Below are 17,352 nucleotides of genomic sequence, written 5' to 3'. Positions count from 1 at the left end.
GGGAAATTGACTGTCCCTACTTATTAGGGAAACTCAACTTCAATACTCCCCAGCGTTGTCTCAGATCCATTTCGCCATTTTATTACAAAAAGGAAAGTACTAATTTTGCTGAATATGCTCCCCTCAAGAGGGCTATGCGGGAGTTTAACTCGATCTCCGAGAAAGTTCTACTTGATTTTTCTCACTCTAGGGTATCCTTCATTAATACCCTCAATTCTGTTTTTTAGTTTAAGTTATCTACTCTTGTTATTGTAATTTTATTATTTTAGAATTCTAATATGCATCCTAGTTTTTCATTAGTCTGTAAGAATCATTGTTCATAGACTTTACTAAATAAATAAATAAATTGGTTCCACCACCTGAACCGTTACACTCATTAGTTAATGGGATGGAAAGTGAGTCTAAATACTTCTTGGCTAACATCCAAAAATATAATAATTGCTTCCAAATGACATCGTTTGCCTACTTTCAAGGTAGTATACCATAATTGTTTTAGGGAAATTCATGCCGGCGTGGAGTTGAGCATGAAGTCCCAAAGTCACCAGTATGGCGAAATGAAATCTTGAATAAATTCGACGAAAACCGGTTCCGCCAAATGCTTCGAGTAAGCAAGGAACAATTTAACAATATATTTCACCTAATTAAGAACGATCAGGAATTCAATAAAGCACATTCCTCGAAACAGATTCCTGTGGATTTGCAGTTAGCAATTGTACTTTATCGTCTGGGCTCATGCGGAGAGGGTGCTGCATTGAAAAAAATTTCAACATTATTTGGTGTAGGAGATGGTGGAACTCTATCCATTATTACGAAAAGAGTTTTCAGTGCTATTCTAAGGTTAAGAGACTCCTTCCTTTTTTGGCCAAATGAAACAGAGCGATCAGAAATTGTCATGCTACGTATTCCGAAATGCCATTTTGCATTGGCTATATTGATGGTACGGAGATTAAGCTAGCAGAATCGCCAGTTATCGATCCTATATCATTCTTTTCTCGTAAGCACATATACTCTATCAAAGCCCAAATAGTTTGCGATTATAAACTTAAAATACGAGACGTAATGGTGGGACATGTTGGCAGTTGGCATGATGCGAGAGTATACCGCAGCAGCTCACTTTTCTTGCAAAAAGACACTTTTTTTCGTCACAGCAGTGGTTAGCTGGTGACTCAGCCTATCCTTTGTTTGAAACTATGATAACTCCATTCCGAAGTAATGCTCGAGTGCTAGACATAAGTTCTCGAATTAATTTCAATTTGCGTCACAGTAAATTTCGAGTTCGAGTCGAGCATTGCTTCGGCCTATTGAAGGAGCGGTTTTGCAGTCTTAAGGAGTTCAGAGCACGCCTTATAAATAAAGAAAGCCACAATCTATGTTGTGATTGGTTTGTAGTGTGTTGTATATTTCACAACATACTACGAGAGGATGACAGCACAAACTACGAATATACAAATCTCGATGAGGACACCACGTACACTGATGACAACGGTGAGGAAAGCGAAGATGTACAACCAAACAGAAAAGGGGAAACTAAAAGGCTAGCCATACATTCATTAATGTTTGAATAAAAAAGTAAAAAAGTTAAATTTTGTATTACTTCATGTATTTCATTTTTATTTCGTACATAGCTATTCGTTCGTCTTTTTCTATTTCTAGCCTTTTCATTTTTTCATCTTGCTCCAATTTCATTTTCTGAAGTTTTAGCTCTTCTTTTTTCAACTCAATTACAGCTTTTGATAGTTCTAGCTGCTTCTCCAACTTTTCTTTTTCAAATTGAAGCTTTTCTTTTTCAAACTCCATTCTGTTTTGCTGGTAAACCATCAAACAAGCCGCTGATGTTTTGGGAGCCTGCATTTTCATATTTTTAGCCATGGTTTTAACTGATTGTGGAAAATCAGCCCCAAGTGGGAGTGGTTGCTGCGAAACTGTTGGCGGTGGAACTGCTGGCGGCGAGGCTATTGGCGGTGATATTGCTGGTGGAGAGATTATTTGTGGTGATATTGCTGGTGGATGGCGAGGCTAGACGGTAAATTGCGGTGGAAAGACATGACTGAATGGCAAATTGATAAGCAGAAATTGTCGATTGCACGATAAGCGTGTCGACAGCGCAGAAATTATTTTGCGCATGCGATTTAGCTCCGAAAATTTTGTTTAGCCGATTGTAATGGGGGCACATTTTCTCAATTTTGTCTGTAAAAGATTTAATCATTTAAGTTTCCAAAGCACTTTCAATTCTTATTATTTACCTTCAAAACTGCCAACGCCCACATCCATTTCATCAATTCCAGCGCCAGTTGAGGTGCGATAATCATTCGCTTTATTGAATGTACTTTTTAGGTGGCGTACCTTCCACCGCAGCAAGTCCCACGTGGCTTCGATCCCCTTAACCTGAATGCATTTTTTGTAAAAAAATTGTGCTGTTGGAGCCTAATAAAAGTAAATAAATAAGCATTTATACAGTTCAAAATTCTTAAAATGTTTACCTCAATTTCATCTGCTTCCTCCAAAAAATCCAAAAGCTTGTTGATTTCTTCCTTCGTCCATTTTTTGTTCGGTCGCTCCCTTTTCACTTTTTTATCGCTCATTTTGCTGTAAATAGTTTTATTAAGTTTTAAATTGTTAATTCTTTCAAATTACTTTTCTTACCAAAAATTTTTCCTGACGTGCCAAAAATCGAAACAAATATGTATGCAAAAGAAATCAGCTGTTTGAAATGCTATACTAATTTGCACATATACAATAGGGGTTGAGTGTAGCATTTGCATAACAGTGTTGCATTTGCAAAACACATGCAATTTGTTTTTGTTTAAGAACATGGTGTAAAAATATTTTGCACTTGCACCGAAATTTGCATTTGCAAGACCATTTGCACCGGATTATGATTACCCCTAATAATTGCTTCCAAATGACATCGTTTGGTGCAACGCATGTAGTACAAGACGGGGTCATGCCTACTTTCAAGGTAGTATACCATAATTGTTTTAGTGAAATTCTAATTCCTATTTGTATCACAATTAATTTAACCAGTTCTTAAACAATTACAGATACAAGGACAAATTCATCACCTACTGGGGGCAATGCTGCTAGTGCCAGATGCAGATCATAAATTTTTGCAAATTTATTTTATGGGCAATCAAGATGTGGAAGTTGATACACGTTGTGGTCAAAATCCAACCGTCAAGCGAATCATTGTCCAACAACAGCAAACATTTCTTCACGAGAATAATGAATTAGTGAAGATGTTCAAAATGGCACGGCATCGGATGCCATCAGACAGCCATAATATTGTAATAAGAGCCGACAAAACACCTATAGGCCGTATATATTAAGTACATCCTAATAACGATGAATGTTATTATCTTAGATTGCTATTGGTGAATGTTCCTGGTCCGACATCTTTTCAACAATTGCGAACAGTTGATGGACATCTGTGTGCGACTTACCGTTAGGCGTGTCAATTATTACGGTTGCTTGAAAACGATTCGCATTGGGATGATACGCTCAAGGATTCCGTGATATCTTCATCGCCGCATCAAATTCGCACACTGTTTGCGATTAAAATATCGACATGTTTCCCCTCAAATCCGAATGATTTGTGGATGAAATATAGGGATGACATGTCTGAGGATGTGTTGCATCGCGTGCGTTGTGAAACTTTGAATCCTACATTGGAAATTACGGCAGAGATTTACAATGACACATTGATCATAATAGAAGATATGTGTTTGTTGATGGCAAATAAAGTATTGTCGTGTTTGGGCCTGACAGCACCCAATCGTGCTATGCAAGATGCATTAAACCATGAGTTGCAAAGAGAACTCCAGTACGATACTCAAGCTATGACCGAAGCAGTTCGCACAACTGTTCCGCAATTGAACGAAGAACAAAGGATTGCCTACGATCGTTTAACACAAGCTGTAAACAGTGGGTCTGGGGGGATTTACTTTCTTGATTCTCCTGAGGGTACTGGGAAAACGTTCCTAATTTCATTGCTATTAGCAAAGATCCGATCGCAAAATGAGGTAGCCCTAGCGTTGGCTTCATCTGGAATAGCAGCAACTTTATTAGAAGGCGGACGAACTGCACATTCAGCCTTAAAATTACCATTAAACATGCATATCAACGAAACGCCAGTTTGCAACATTGCCAAAAATAGCGCTATGGCGAAGACTCTCCAAGTATGCAAATTGATAATTTGGGACGAATGCACAATGGCCCACAAGAGGTCGCTGGAGGCACTAGATAGGACGTTAAAAGATTTACGTGATAACCAAAACATTTTTGGTGGAGCTATGATACTGTTGTTAATTTCGTCAGACTCTTCCAGTAATTCCTCGATCGACTGTTGCTGACGAAATATACGCATGTCTAAAATCATTAAATTTGTGGCGGCACGTAAAGACACTACAATTAACTACTAACATGCGAGTGTTTTTGCAACAAGATCAAACTGCGACTGTGTTTTCGAAGCAGTTGCTGGATATTGGCAATGGTAAGGTCGCAGTTGACTGCTCGACCGGATTAATGACTTTTCCCACAGATTTCTGTCACTTCACAGAATCGAAAAAGGAGCTTATTCAGCGTGTTTTTCCGGACATTAAACAACAATATAATAACCACGATTGGCTAAGTGAGCAAGCAATATTGGCAGCAAAAAACAAAGATGTCGATGATCTCAATGCTACCATTCAGAATTTCCTTCCAGGAGAGTTGTTTACGTACAAATCAGTTGACACGGCCACAAACCAGGATGACGTAGTCAACTATCCTACAGAATCTTTAAATTCATTGGACTTGCCTGGACTACCACCATGAAGAAACTCATGAATAACATCATCGAAGCTAAAATAATCCAAAGAAAATACAAAGGAGAGGATGCCTTAATCCCACGAATATCTATGATTCCAACGGATTTGCCATTTGATTTTAAGAGGTTGCAATTTCCCGTGCGTCTGGCGTTTGCGATGACCATAAATAAATCGCAAGGCCAATCGTTCAAGTTTGCGGAATAAACTTAGAGTTTCCCTGTTTCGCACATGGACAATTATACGTTGCGTGTTCGCGTGTCGGAAAACCAACATCCTTATTTATTTACGCACCGCAAAAAAAAAAACTAAAAATATTGTATACCAGAAAGCACTATATTAATTAACTGTATATGATCATAACTGTGTTGTATTTATTTTAAGCAAAGATTTGTTTATCATGTTCACAGTCCAGAAATGAGCACATCCAAGAAAATTTTAAATTTTTGTATATGAAGTGTATAAATATAAATAAATGACTTAATATGTATATAATATGTGCATTTGGATCCTTAATGTCAACGTTTATTAGTAACTCTTTATTTTCATCTACTTGGGAACCACTTGGCTCGCCAGGACATGATAATATGGTGGAAGTACTAGGCGACTCGGACAAATCTGATTCGATCAGAACATCAATGTTGAGCTGCTGGCTGTCTTCAATAACATCAATATCTTACAGAACATTCTTGATGTTGGGCTTTTGGCAGTCTTCAATAACTTGAATGTCCTGTATGTCTTCGGCCGATAAATTTAATTCACAGAATGTCTCCTCAGATGATGAAGATGGCATTGTAGAAACGTGTTTTGGTTTAGATAGCAGCTTTTGCTTTAATATATTTTTTTGTACTTTTGCCCTGTTCACGCGTATTATTCGTTCTACATTCTTACCACACTTGGTACAAAATCTGAAGGTAACAGCGATTATGCTGTAGCATTCGTCGTAATAATAATTTAATACAATCTGGACAGTTATTATTTTTTTTCTGCCGTTCCATCCACTTTTTACAAAACGGACAATGCATTTTAAGGAGTTGAGCGATATATAGCTTCACTATAACTATATTATAGTTGTTTGAATTCTTTATTTTCTCGATGACAGATGTAGTTCTTCTTCTTTTCCTAACCATGGCTATCGTCAAAAAAAAACGACAGATGTAGTTTGATAGTTATAGTGTAAATATTTGTCAGTATTCACTCAAAAAAAATTGTATATGGTAAAATGTCACTTGAAATGTTAACGTCTCTTTGCTGTGCATCTATACTATAATTCTTTAATATTCCTAAAAATCTAAAAGCAGCAAATTTCAATAAAATTAAAAAAGTATTGTGTCGTGTGTTTGTGACTTACTAAATATGCCTCCAATAATTAGGCGGTGCGAAGTTCGCCGAGTCAACTAGTTGCTAATAAAAACTTAATTTTAAATGATGCTATTTATAAATTTATAAATAATACTGATCCAAAAACATACGGTTTTTATGAAAATTTAAATAAACAAAGAAAAAAGTTTGAGTATAAAAAACTGTTATGTAAATATAAACACATATTCTATATAGAAGGTGATACATTAACATTCACTAATAAAATTAAACATAAAATCAAGACAATGCACGAAGACCCCATATATGTCAGTTCCTATAGATATCCTCAAGTACATAACTTAGAAGTTGAGAAACAAATTAAAGAAATGTTGGCTCAAGGTATGATTTGTCACAGCAAGTCGCCATATTCTGCACCAATCTGGATTGTACCTAAGAAACCGGATGTTTCTAATATACAAAAATGGCGAATTGTAGTAGATTATCGTAAATTAAACGATATTACTGTAAGTGACAAGTATCCTATTCCTATTATGGATGAAATATTAAATAAACTTGGGAAATGCATGTACTTTAGTACAATTGACTTAACAAAGGGGTTCCATCAAATTGAAATGGATACAGGGGATAGAATGAAAGCAGCATTTTCTACACCGAATGGACATTTTGAGTTTTTACGTATGCCGTTTGGTCTTAAGAATGCGCCATCGACATTCCAAAGACTGATGAATACAGTCTCAGATGGTTTGATCGGAAAAGTTTGTATGGTGTACTTGGATGACATAATTGTATTCAGTACGTACTTCAACACATGGATGCTCTTGAAAAAGTATTTTACATGCTTTATGAAGCAAATTTAAAAATCCACATTGAAAAAACGGAATTTTAAAGAAAGAAACCGAATTTCTCGAAACAATTTCTGGGATTAGTTGGCTTTTATCGAACATTTATTAGAGATTTTTCTAACATTTCTGAACCTTTAACTCAGTGCTTATATAATATTAATATATAAACGCTGTAGATACACTGAAGTTTCTTATAACAAAAGGACCAATTCTAGCATACCCGGAAAGAATGTTTACTCTAACCACCGACGCATCAAATGTAGCTCTTGGAGCTGTTTTGAGTCAAGAAGGTCATCCTGTTTGCTTTGCAAGTCGTACTCTTAATGAACATGAGTTACATTATTCCACAACGGAGAAAGAGTTGCTTGGCTATTGTTTGGGCAACAAAATATTTTCGCTCATATTTATATGGTAGAAAATTTATCGTAAATAGTGACCATAGACCTCTCCAATGGCTCCACAATTTGAAGGAACCAAACACTAAGCTGCAAAGGTGGAAGTGGAAACTTAATGATTTCGATTTTGATGTCAAATATCTTCCAGGTAATGAAAACCATGTAGCGGATGTTTTATCACGTATTAAACTTAAAGATTGATATTTTGGTGATACTTTATCTAATATTGCTACTACTCATTCCCCAACAAAAGATTCTGAATCTTATATTCCTATTTCGGAAAGAATATATTGAATATATTTAAACGACAACTGAGATTGATAAAAAGCAATGAAAATAGTTTGCCAACTGAATACATTTTTAGAAATAGTATTACAACAATTAAATATATTGACTTAACTAGCGGTCGAATAAAAAATATAATAGAGAAATTTTTAATTTCAAGATATTTTTAAAACTCTAATCAACAATGGAACACACAAAATATTGAGAGCAACTAAAGAGCTCGAAAATGTTAGAGATTATTCGGAATTTAAAACTAAAATTCTTGAAATTCATTTAGAAGGCCTTCATCAAGGCATAGAGAAGATTGTTAATCGTTTTAAACATAAATATTATTATCCGAACTATTTAAAAGAAATTAGTAAAACTATTAACGAATGTGAATTATGCAATAGGTGTAAATATGATTACATTACCCACAAATTGCCCTTTAAAATCACACCTCCTGTTTACGAAATCAGAGAAAAATTTGTAATTGATTTTTGGGAATGGGAGAAAAGACATTACCTTACCTGTATTGATTTGTTTTCAAAATTTGGAACTGCTGAAGAAGTACAAACATTGAACTGGTTAGAGACAAAAAGAGCGCTAATAAAAATACCATGGGACCGCCAAAAATATTAAAAATCGATCAAGATCATGGAATAAATAATGTTAACATTAAGAACTGGTGTGAGCAGCTAAATATTCAGATAGAAGTAACCACTGGTAAGACTGGCATTGCAGGTATCGAACGTCTTCACAAAACCCTTAATGTAAAACTAAGAATAATTAATAGCTCGTAAGATAAAGAATTAAGGTACATGCAAATCGAACAAACTCTTTTTACATACAACCATAATATAATATATTCTACAACCGGTGAAATCCCATTTAACATTTTCTTCAATCATCTAGCACCGAAATTTATAGCTCAACCTACGAAAGAAAATAGAATAAATAATGCGAATAAGACACGCACAGAAAAACCTATAGACACTAACTTAATCAACGCTGAAAATTCAAGAAAACGTCTGGAAAAAACACATAATCCGTTTAGAAAAGTAGAGCTAGTCAAAGCAGAATTGTTATTAAATTTACAATTCTATGATATTGTTAACAATGTTGTACAGAACTACTTAAATCGTTAAGTAAAATTTTTTATCTATTGTTTTTAAGATACAATGAAGTTATTAAGTAATAATGTTAAAATAGCAATTTTGTTATTGTAAGTTTGTCGTTTAAGTCTTATGTTTTTAAATTGAAACTGTACACATTTTCTTTATTGTAATTTAATTTAAGCAACAGTTGTAGCATACAAACAAACGCAATAAGGATATTGCTGTTTCTTGTGCCGGGAGGAGTAACATATGTACATATAATATATTTATTTGCTGTATTATTTTACCGCTATATGCTCCCTCGCGGGAATTTGACTCACTGTCTTAAGGTAAACTTAATTCTTCTGATGTCAACAGTCAAGCTACGAGTAACATTTTAATAATAAATAAATATTTCTTAAATTAAACTAAAATAATTGTGTTTAGTGTTACTTACATACATATATACATAATGCATTTACATGCAAAGCACATCTAATAATAATAAGAATGCATGAGGACACAAGCACATGTATTAAATTGTACACTTGAAAACAACCCCATGTAGCATAAAACATATCAAGCAGCATAAACAGCCCTGCAAAAAGCATTGGTCCCATAACACAAAATCAGTGGTATAAAGATAGATAGAAAAATCTACTTTTTATCTAGACCAATGTGACTAGATGGTGGCATGTAGTTTTGCATTGCCGAATGACGACTAAATACTCGTATATTCACTTGTTATGTTAATGAGCACAAAAAAGAACAAAGGCTGCAAGTGAACACGTGTCGTTTTGAATTGTGAGTGTTGAACAAAAATTTATAAAAATTTAAATGTAATTGCTATAATTTATATAATTAAATTAAAATAATCAATAAAAAATGAGTTATTCTAAAAGGCACATGAGAAGATTAGTGAAGAGGAAGCGTGATGAATATTTTTTAAGTGGTAGCGAAAATCCAAATGACGCGGTAGAAGAGCGTCATGTCGCCATTCTTGAAAACACAATTGAAGACAGCTTTAATTGTGAAATTCATGACGAAATTCTGAAAGCAAGAACATTCCTTGAAAAAATTAGGAAATGGCATTTAGATGTAAGAATATCTTATAAAAATCTGCGTGCACTTTTGAAAATTTTAAATGAAAGTGGATTAGATGTTCCGTTAAGTCCGTCTATCTGTATCTCCTTGATGCAAGTAAACAAAAAATTGGAAAAAATATCAACAAAGACATAAATATTGACGGATTACCCTGGTGATTTATGATGGTTAGCTGTAATAAATCTGTTGTATTTCCTGTTGCAATCTACGAAGGAAAAACTAAACCTGATGATATTTGTGTTAATTTTGAGAGTTTTGTTGCAGAATTGGAAATTTTATTAAATAATGGAGTTGCCACCAATGGCAAATTTATTCCACTGAATGTACGAGATGTGATATGTGATGCACCAGCAAAATCTTTTGTTTGTGGTATTGCTCATCATTCATCAGCTCATGGCTGCTCCAAATGTACACAAATAGCCAAAAAACAAAAAAAAATTAGAGTATTCCACTCAAGTTGGGAATTTAATTACAAATGCTGATTTTGCTGCAAGAAAATATAAAGATCATCATTTGAATAAATTTATTTCTTCAAAATCACCTTTGGAAAAAATAAATTTAAATATGATCAGTAAAGTGCCATTGGATCCAATACATTTCATTGACATGGGTGTTACCAAGAAAATGTTGATTACCTTATTGAAAAAAAAATCAAAGTACAAAATGAGCAAAAGTAGCTAAGAACAAATGTCATCCCAATTTAAGTTGATAAGGAAATATATTCCAAAAGAGTTTGTAAGATTTCCAAGGAGTTTCAAAGAAATTCACCATTGAAAAGCAACAGACTTTCGATAATTTCTGCTTTACACTGGAATCTTATTGTTAAAAGACCACGTGCACGAAGATTTTTATTATGAATTTCTGCTTCTTCATTGCGCGTGTAGACTTCTTTCTTGTGCATCTAATTATTTACGAAATTTGAGTACAGCCAGAGCTATGTTACAATTGTTTGTTGACAATTTTGCAGTTATATTTGGCCGGGAGTCTGTATCGTACAACGTCCATGGTTTACTCCATATTTGCGACTGTGTTGAAGAATTGGGTTGTCTTTACACATTTTCAGCATATGATTTTTAAAATCATTTGCAATTAATTAAAAAAAAATGTCAGGAAGCCGACACAAATTCTTCAACAATTGGCAAATATAAATGAAATTTCAGAATTTTTTTCAATGAAAGCAAAATAGAAATTAAAGAAAAAAATAATATAATTACAAGTTTTAGGATGAAAATTTTTTATTTAAGTTCAAAGACACAAGATAATGCTTGCGTTATTTTGCCAGATATACCGTCTTCAATTAAAAAAATTTAAAAGTCAAATGCAGGAGAAATAATATTGGAAGCAGTCCGGTTTAAAGATGTCCATCCGTTCTTTACAGCTCCATTCACTTCATTAGCTCTAGGAATAGAACTTTCGGATTCATTATCTGAAGAAATTGAAGAATTTAAAGCAGATGATGTAGCATATAAATTGATGTTGCTTCCTTCTTCACAAAATTTTCTACTATTGCCTTTATTAAATAGCTGCACTTTTTAATAGATAACAAAAAACAAAAGGAATATAAAAAAATATAATATAAAAAATATAATATAAAAAAACCACATATTTATATGAAAATGACTCAACAACAACCAAATCAGATAAGACAATTTGACTTCAAAGAGAATGAAATAATATTTTGTGAGTATATTTTGTTTCTAACTTTTCATAACAGATTAATCATTTTTAAAATAATTCTATAGATGATTCGCAAATTCATTCCGAAAACAACTATAGCGCCAGCAGCAATAACAACAACTATCTCAAAACCAATAATAATACCAACTTCCCCAACAGCAATAGCAAAACTTGTGAAAGGTGCAAATTTTTGGAGGCTAAAATTGACGATTTGAACACCAAATTTGACAACATGCTAGGTATTTTTTTAAATAAAATTTTGATGCAAATAATTTTAAAAATGATTATTTTCCAGATTACCTTAAAAAAATGATGGAAGTTCAGGCAAAGCAAAGCGCCCAATTAAGCGTTCTTGTTAATAAGGACGCAGATATGAGGAATTTGAGCAAACTCTTCCTTATTAAAACCATTGAAGAAATGGAAAGCGTCAATAACGCCATAAATCAGGTGAACATCAATGAATATGTAAGTTTAATAATTGAGTTATTGTAAATTCCACTAATAATTTTGAATGAACATTTCAGATTAACGCAATAAAACACTTATTAAAGGGGGATCCTGAAAAGCACTTTGAGAAAATTATCTCCAGATCTATGTGCAACGAAGTCAATGTAGGCGGCGTCCATGGCAAGATTTGCCTCAAAAAATATACTTCCTTGTATGATGTGATTATAAGTACGTATATAAATTAATTTTTGTTTAAATATATTCTTCAATTTCTTTTATTTTTAGTAACAGGTGGATTGTCGGCGACGTCAGAAAAGCCCGATAAGCAACTGTCGAAATGCCTCCACATTGTTAAAAAAAGGCTGTATAGATTAACCACAGTTAATAAACTAAAAATCGGAAATAACTAATATAACACTATTGACTTTTTTTTTATCTAGTTTTAGTATAAAAACAGATTTTTTTTTTTTACTGAATATGTGATCATTTTCTGAGGATTTTTTTTTTTTTATTTTTGAAATCATTATTATAAATTATACTTAGTTTTAAGAAGAGAAGACTTTAAATGTTTAAATTATACGAAATGTGATGAATAAAATCAAAAATATAAAAAAACCAAAATAAAAAACCAGCTATTTTCATTTTTAGAAAAATATATATTGCAGACCAAAGTAGATAGGTATTATGCAGTCCGATTGGTCTATGCATAAGACAGTCAAATGCATAGACCAAAGTAAATAGCTTTTGTGCAGGTCGATTGGTCTGTCAATGAGACTGTCGTATGCATAGACCAATCGGGCTGCATAATGCCTATCTACTTTGGTCTGCAATATATATAGACCAGAATAGGCACTATTTTTACAGTCTACTTGGTCTAGCATCTGACTGTATTATGCATAGACCAAACCGTCTATCTTTGGTCTGGACTGTCGACGGCATAAATGGGAGATTGGTAGACCAAGCCTAGGACATGCTCCGTGTAAATTGGTCCTATGATTTTACATGAGATTGGTCTAGACTTGGTCCGGTAGTAAGCCAACGAAAGACTGTCTTTTATATAGTCTAAGACTGGACTCACTTTTTGCAGGGAATAATCTGCAATACATACAAACATACACACATACTCACATACTCACATATTTAATTATTTAAGATAGTTTTAAAAATTGTATATAAGCAAGGAAAATAAAATTGGATTTGAAATACAATCTCAGCAAAAAACATTATTTTTATGTATACATTTTACTTCCCCCCTAGTGGTAAGGGGTAAAAGAAAACATAAAAAGAAATATTTCAAGTAAAATAGCAGTGCCTATCATTTATTACCCCCCACCCGAGGTAAGGAATAAGTGATGCAGCGCTGCAATAACTTTTACTTAACAAACATAAAGTGGGGAAAATGTCATTTCCTTCAACGACGTGTGTGAATATCTTGGGGACGTAACAGGTAACGGCACTATTAAAATATTGGGAGAAAACACTGCTGCTATACGAAATTTTCCTCTAATCACCGACTGGAAAATGTTACAGAGGTTGTTGCTTAACGTCCTATATACATATCTATACGATAGCTAGAACTTTGACAGACCTTTTGAGAAAAGATTTCGTTTTTAAATTAAGCGATGAGCAAGTAGCAGCATTTCACAAAACGTTTAAATGGGATGTAGGACAATTGAAAAAAACTACACTTTAATTGATCCCAATTTCAACAAATCGGTGCCGACGTACTAGAAGAAGGTACATATATGTAAATCAAATACTAGGTCAAGCTACGAAATTGAGCTGGATATTGTCGGGAGTTTTTCAACAATCAATCAACAAAAACCAATAAAATTTTAATAGTGGTTACTACAACATTAGAGAAGTTTTGGGAAATAGAAGACACATCAAGCAGTGATTCGAGAAGACAGTCTAACGACTAAACTACGAGTAGTTTTCGATGCGTCTGCAAAAACCACAAATGGAAGTAGTTTAAATGACATCTTCTTGCATGGAGGAATCAATGATTAGAAGGTATTACTGGATTATTGGATTGACGAATTCCATAAAAAAAAAACAATTCGAACTTGTAGTCGATGCATCCGTTACCATAAAGAAGTAGCAAAACAGATGAGGTAAAATACTCGGACAATGGAACAAATTTTGTCGGAGCTTGTAGAAGATTAGACGGAGATTTTAAAATGGCAATCAAAAATAACTCAACCTTAGCTCCCATATTAGAAGCAGATAAAATTCAATGGAATTTTTGCCCTCCGGCAGGCAGGAGTGAACTCCCAAATTCCTCCAAAGTGAGTTAAATATCATTTAAAAAGAGTGAAAGGCGAAAATAAATTAACATTTGAAGAAATGATTACTTTACTATCACAGATTGAAACGGTGCTGAATTCCGCGCCCTCTATGTGCGATAGGTAGTGAAAGCGATATAGACGTTTTAACACCTGGCCATTTTTTAATAAGATGTCCAATAATAGATTGTCCTGAAGCTATTAATGATACCTAAATAAGTTCATTAGATAGATGGAAATTATTACAAAAAATTTAAAAAAACTTTTGGAAACGATGGGAAAGCGAATATGTTGTAATGTTGCAACCACGAATGAAGTGGAAAACCAAACAAGCTAATCTCGTAGAAGGACCAGTAGTTATTATTAAAGACGAAGAAACTCATCCAGCTAATGACCATTAGGTAAAATTATTGAAATCCATCCAGGAAGTGATGGAAATATAAGAGTTGTTACTCTAAAATTACAAAATGGCGTACTTAAAAAGCCCGTTCACAAATTATACCCACTAGAGGTAACAAACTGCAGTAGAACAGCGGAGCCTAATCAGGTTACATGTTTGTTGACTTCAAGATTAACAAAAAGTACTGAAAATTCATAACGGCCGAGAAGAACAAGCAAATTGATGATGTGGCTCTTAACGTTACTTGCTAGCAACACAAGCTAAATCATTATATGTACATACATATAATACAACTAAACCAGGAGCTTCAGTGACTAAGCTGAGAAATAATATAGCAATAAATGTACATACATATTTCCGATTAGTAAAATGGACATAATAAATTCAAAATGGAATTTAATAGTCTACTAGCTGACTCGGCGAACTTCGCACCGCCTAATTATTGGAGGCATATTTAGTAAGTCAAACACACGACACAATACTTTTTTAATTTTATTGAAATTTGCTGCTTTTAGATTTTTAGGAATATTAAAGAATTATAGTATAGATGCACAGCAAAGAGACGTTAACATTTCAAGTGACATTTTACCACAGACAATTTTTTTTTGAGTGAATACTGACAAATATTTACACTATAACTATCAAACTACATCTGTCGTTTTTTTTTTGACGATAGCCATGGTTAGGAAAAGAAGAAGAACTACATCTGTCATCGAGAAAATAAAGAATTCAAGCAACTATAATATAGTTATAGTGAAGCTATATATCGCTCAACTCCTTAAAATGCATTGTCCGTTTTGTAAAAAGTGGATGGAACGGCAGAAAAAAATAATAACTGTCCAGATTGTATTAAATTATTATTAAGATGCGACGAATGCTACAGCATAATCGCTGTTACCTTCAGATTTTTTACCAAGTGTGGTAAGAATGTAGAACGAATAATACGCGTGAACAGGGCAAAAGTACAAAAAAATATATTAAAGCAAAAGCTGCTATCTAAACCAAAACACGTTTCTACAATGCCATCTTCATCATCTGAGGAGACATTCTGTGAATTAAATTTATCGGCCATACATACATACAGGACATTCAAGTTATTGAAGACAGCCAAAAGCCCAACATCAAGAATGTTTTGTAAGATATTGATGTTATTGAAGACAGCCAGCAGCTCAACATTGATGTTCTGATCGAATCAGATTTGTCCGAGTCGCCTAGTACTTCCACCATATTATCATGTCCTGGCGAGCCAAGTGGTTCCCAAGTAGATGAAAATAAAGAGTTACTAATAAACGTTGACATTAAGGATCCAAATGCACATATTATATACATATTAAGTCATTTATTTATATTTATACACTTCATATACAAAAATTTAAAATTTTCTTGGATGTGCTCATTTCTGGACTGTGAACATGATAAACAAATCTTTGCTTAAATTAAATACAACACAGTTATGATCATATACAGTTAATTAATATAGTGCTTTCTGGTATACAATATTTTTAGTTTTTTTTTTGCGGTGCGTAAATAAATAAGGATGTTGGTTTTCCGACACGCGAACACGCAACGTATAATTGTCCATGTGCGAAACAGGGAAACTCTAAGTTTATTCCGCAAACTTGAACGATTGGCCTTGCGATTTATTTATGGTCATCGCAAACGCCAGACGCACGGGAAATTGCAACCTCTTAAAATCAAATGGCAAATCCGTTGGAATCATAGGTATTCGTGGGATTAAGGCATCCTCTCCTTTGTATTTTCTTTTGATTATTTTAGCTTCGATGATGTTATTCATGAGTTTCTTCATGGTGGTAGTCCAGGCAAGTCGAATGAATTTAAAGATTCTGTAGGATAGTTGACTACATCATCCTGGTTTGTGGCCGTGTCAACTGATTTGTACGTAAACAACTCTCCTGGAAGGAAATTCTGAATGGTAGCATTGAGATCATCGACATTTTTGTTTTTTGCTGCCAATATTGCTTGCTCACTTAGCCAATCATGGTTATTATATTGTTGTTTAATGTCCGGAAAAACACGCTGAATAAGCTCCTTTTTCGATTCTGTGAAGTGACAGAAATCTGTGGGAAAAGTCATTAATCCGGTCGAGCAGTCAACTGCGACCTTACCATTGCCAATATCCAGCAACTGCTTCGAAAACACAGTCGCAGTTTGATCTTGTTGCAAAAACACTCGCATGTTAGTAGTTAATTGTAGTGTCTTTACGTGCCGCCACAAATTTAATGATTTTAGACATGCGTATATTTCGTCAGCAACAGTCGATCGAGGAATTACTGGAAGAGTCTGACGAAATTAACAACAGTATCATAGCTCCACCAAAAATGTTTTGGTTATCACGTAAATCTTTTAACGTCCTATCTAGTGCCTCCAGCGACCTCTTGTGGGCCATTGTGCATTCGTCCCAAATTATCAATTTGCATACTTGGGGAGTCTTCGCCATAGCGCTATTTTTGGCAATGTTGCAAACTGGCGTTTCGGTGATATGCATGTTTAATGGTAATTTTAAGGCTGAATGTGCAGTTCGTCCGCCTTCTAATAAAGTTGCTGCTATTCCAGATGAAGCCAACGCTAGGGCTACCTCATTTTGCGATCGGATCTTTGCTAATAGCAATGAAATTAGGAACGTTTTCCCAGTACCCTCAGGAGAATCAAGAAAGTAAATCCCCCCAGACCCACTGTTTACAGCTTGTGTTAAACG

General features: G+C 34.1%; 2 protein-coding genes across 3 annotated transcripts; one reads left to right on the top strand and one right to left on the bottom strand.

Annotated features, from left to right (window-relative positions):
• Positions 1-1,891: 1,891 nt before the first annotated feature.
• On the bottom strand, positions 1,892-3,263 carry LOC126766411 (uncharacterized). Its single transcript, XM_050484204.1, has 3 exons — positions 2,481-3,263; positions 2,244-2,424; positions 1,892-2,187 (listed from the first exon to the last, which is right to left on the bottom strand). Exons 1-3 carry the CDS (start codon positions 2,580-2,582, stop codon positions 1,892-1,894), a joined length of 579 nt encoding a protein of 192 aa, XP_050340161.1. The 5' UTR covers positions 2,583-3,263.
• A 7,040-nt stretch (positions 3,264-10,303) lies between these two features.
• LOC126766407 (histone H2B.v2-like) lies at positions 10,304-12,839 on the top strand. 2 transcript variants are annotated; one of them, XM_050484202.1, is made up of 5 exons: positions 10,304-11,507; positions 11,570-11,743; positions 11,800-11,969; positions 12,029-12,179; positions 12,243-12,839. In XM_050484202.1, exons 1-5 carry the CDS (start codon positions 11,438-11,440, stop codon positions 12,359-12,361), a joined length of 684 nt encoding a protein of 227 aa, XP_050340159.1. In that variant the 5' UTR covers positions 10,304-11,437; the 3' UTR covers positions 12,362-12,839. The 2 variants fall into 2 exon arrangements, with proteins under 2 accessions (XP_050340159.1, XP_050340158.1); XM_050484201.1 differs by having other exon boundaries at positions 12,237-12,839.
• Positions 12,840-17,352: the final 4,513 nt, after the last annotated feature.

Source organism: Bactrocera neohumeralis, unplaced genomic scaffold (assembly GCF_024586455.1).
Source record: "Bactrocera neohumeralis isolate Rockhampton unplaced genomic scaffold, APGP_CSIRO_Bneo_wtdbg2-racon-allhic-juicebox.fasta_v2 ctg1027, whole genome shotgun sequence".
Taxonomy (NCBI): domain Eukaryota; kingdom Metazoa; phylum Arthropoda; class Insecta; order Diptera; family Tephritidae; genus Bactrocera; species Bactrocera neohumeralis.
This window is presented reverse-complemented; position numbering and strand designations above follow the sequence as displayed.

Bases quoted from the DNA above. Each gene is read 5' to 3' on its own strand.
- LOC126766411 (XM_050484204.1), bottom strand. From the start codon at position 2,582: ATGAGCGATAAAAAAGTGAAAAGGGAGCGACCGAACAAAAAATGGACG. The intron at 2,425-2,480 runs GTAAACATTTTA...TACTTTTATTAG, and splicing joins AGGAAGCAGATGAAATTGAG to GCTCCAACAGCACAATTTTT. The intron at 2,188-2,243 runs GTAAATAATAAG...AATCTTTTACAG, and splicing joins GGGCGTTGGCAGTTTTGAAG to ACAAAATTGAGAAAATGTGC.
- LOC126766407 (XM_050484201.1), top strand. From the start codon at position 11,438: ATGAAAATGACTCAACAACAACCAAATCAGATAAGACAATTTGACTTC. The intron at 11,970-12,028 runs GTAAGTTTAATA...TGAACATTTCAG, and splicing joins AGGTGAACATCAATGAATAT to ATTAACGCAATAAAACACTT. The intron at 12,180-12,236 runs GTACGTATATAA...TTTTATTTTTAG, and splicing joins CTTGTATGATGTGATTATAA to TAACAGGTGGATTGTCGGCG.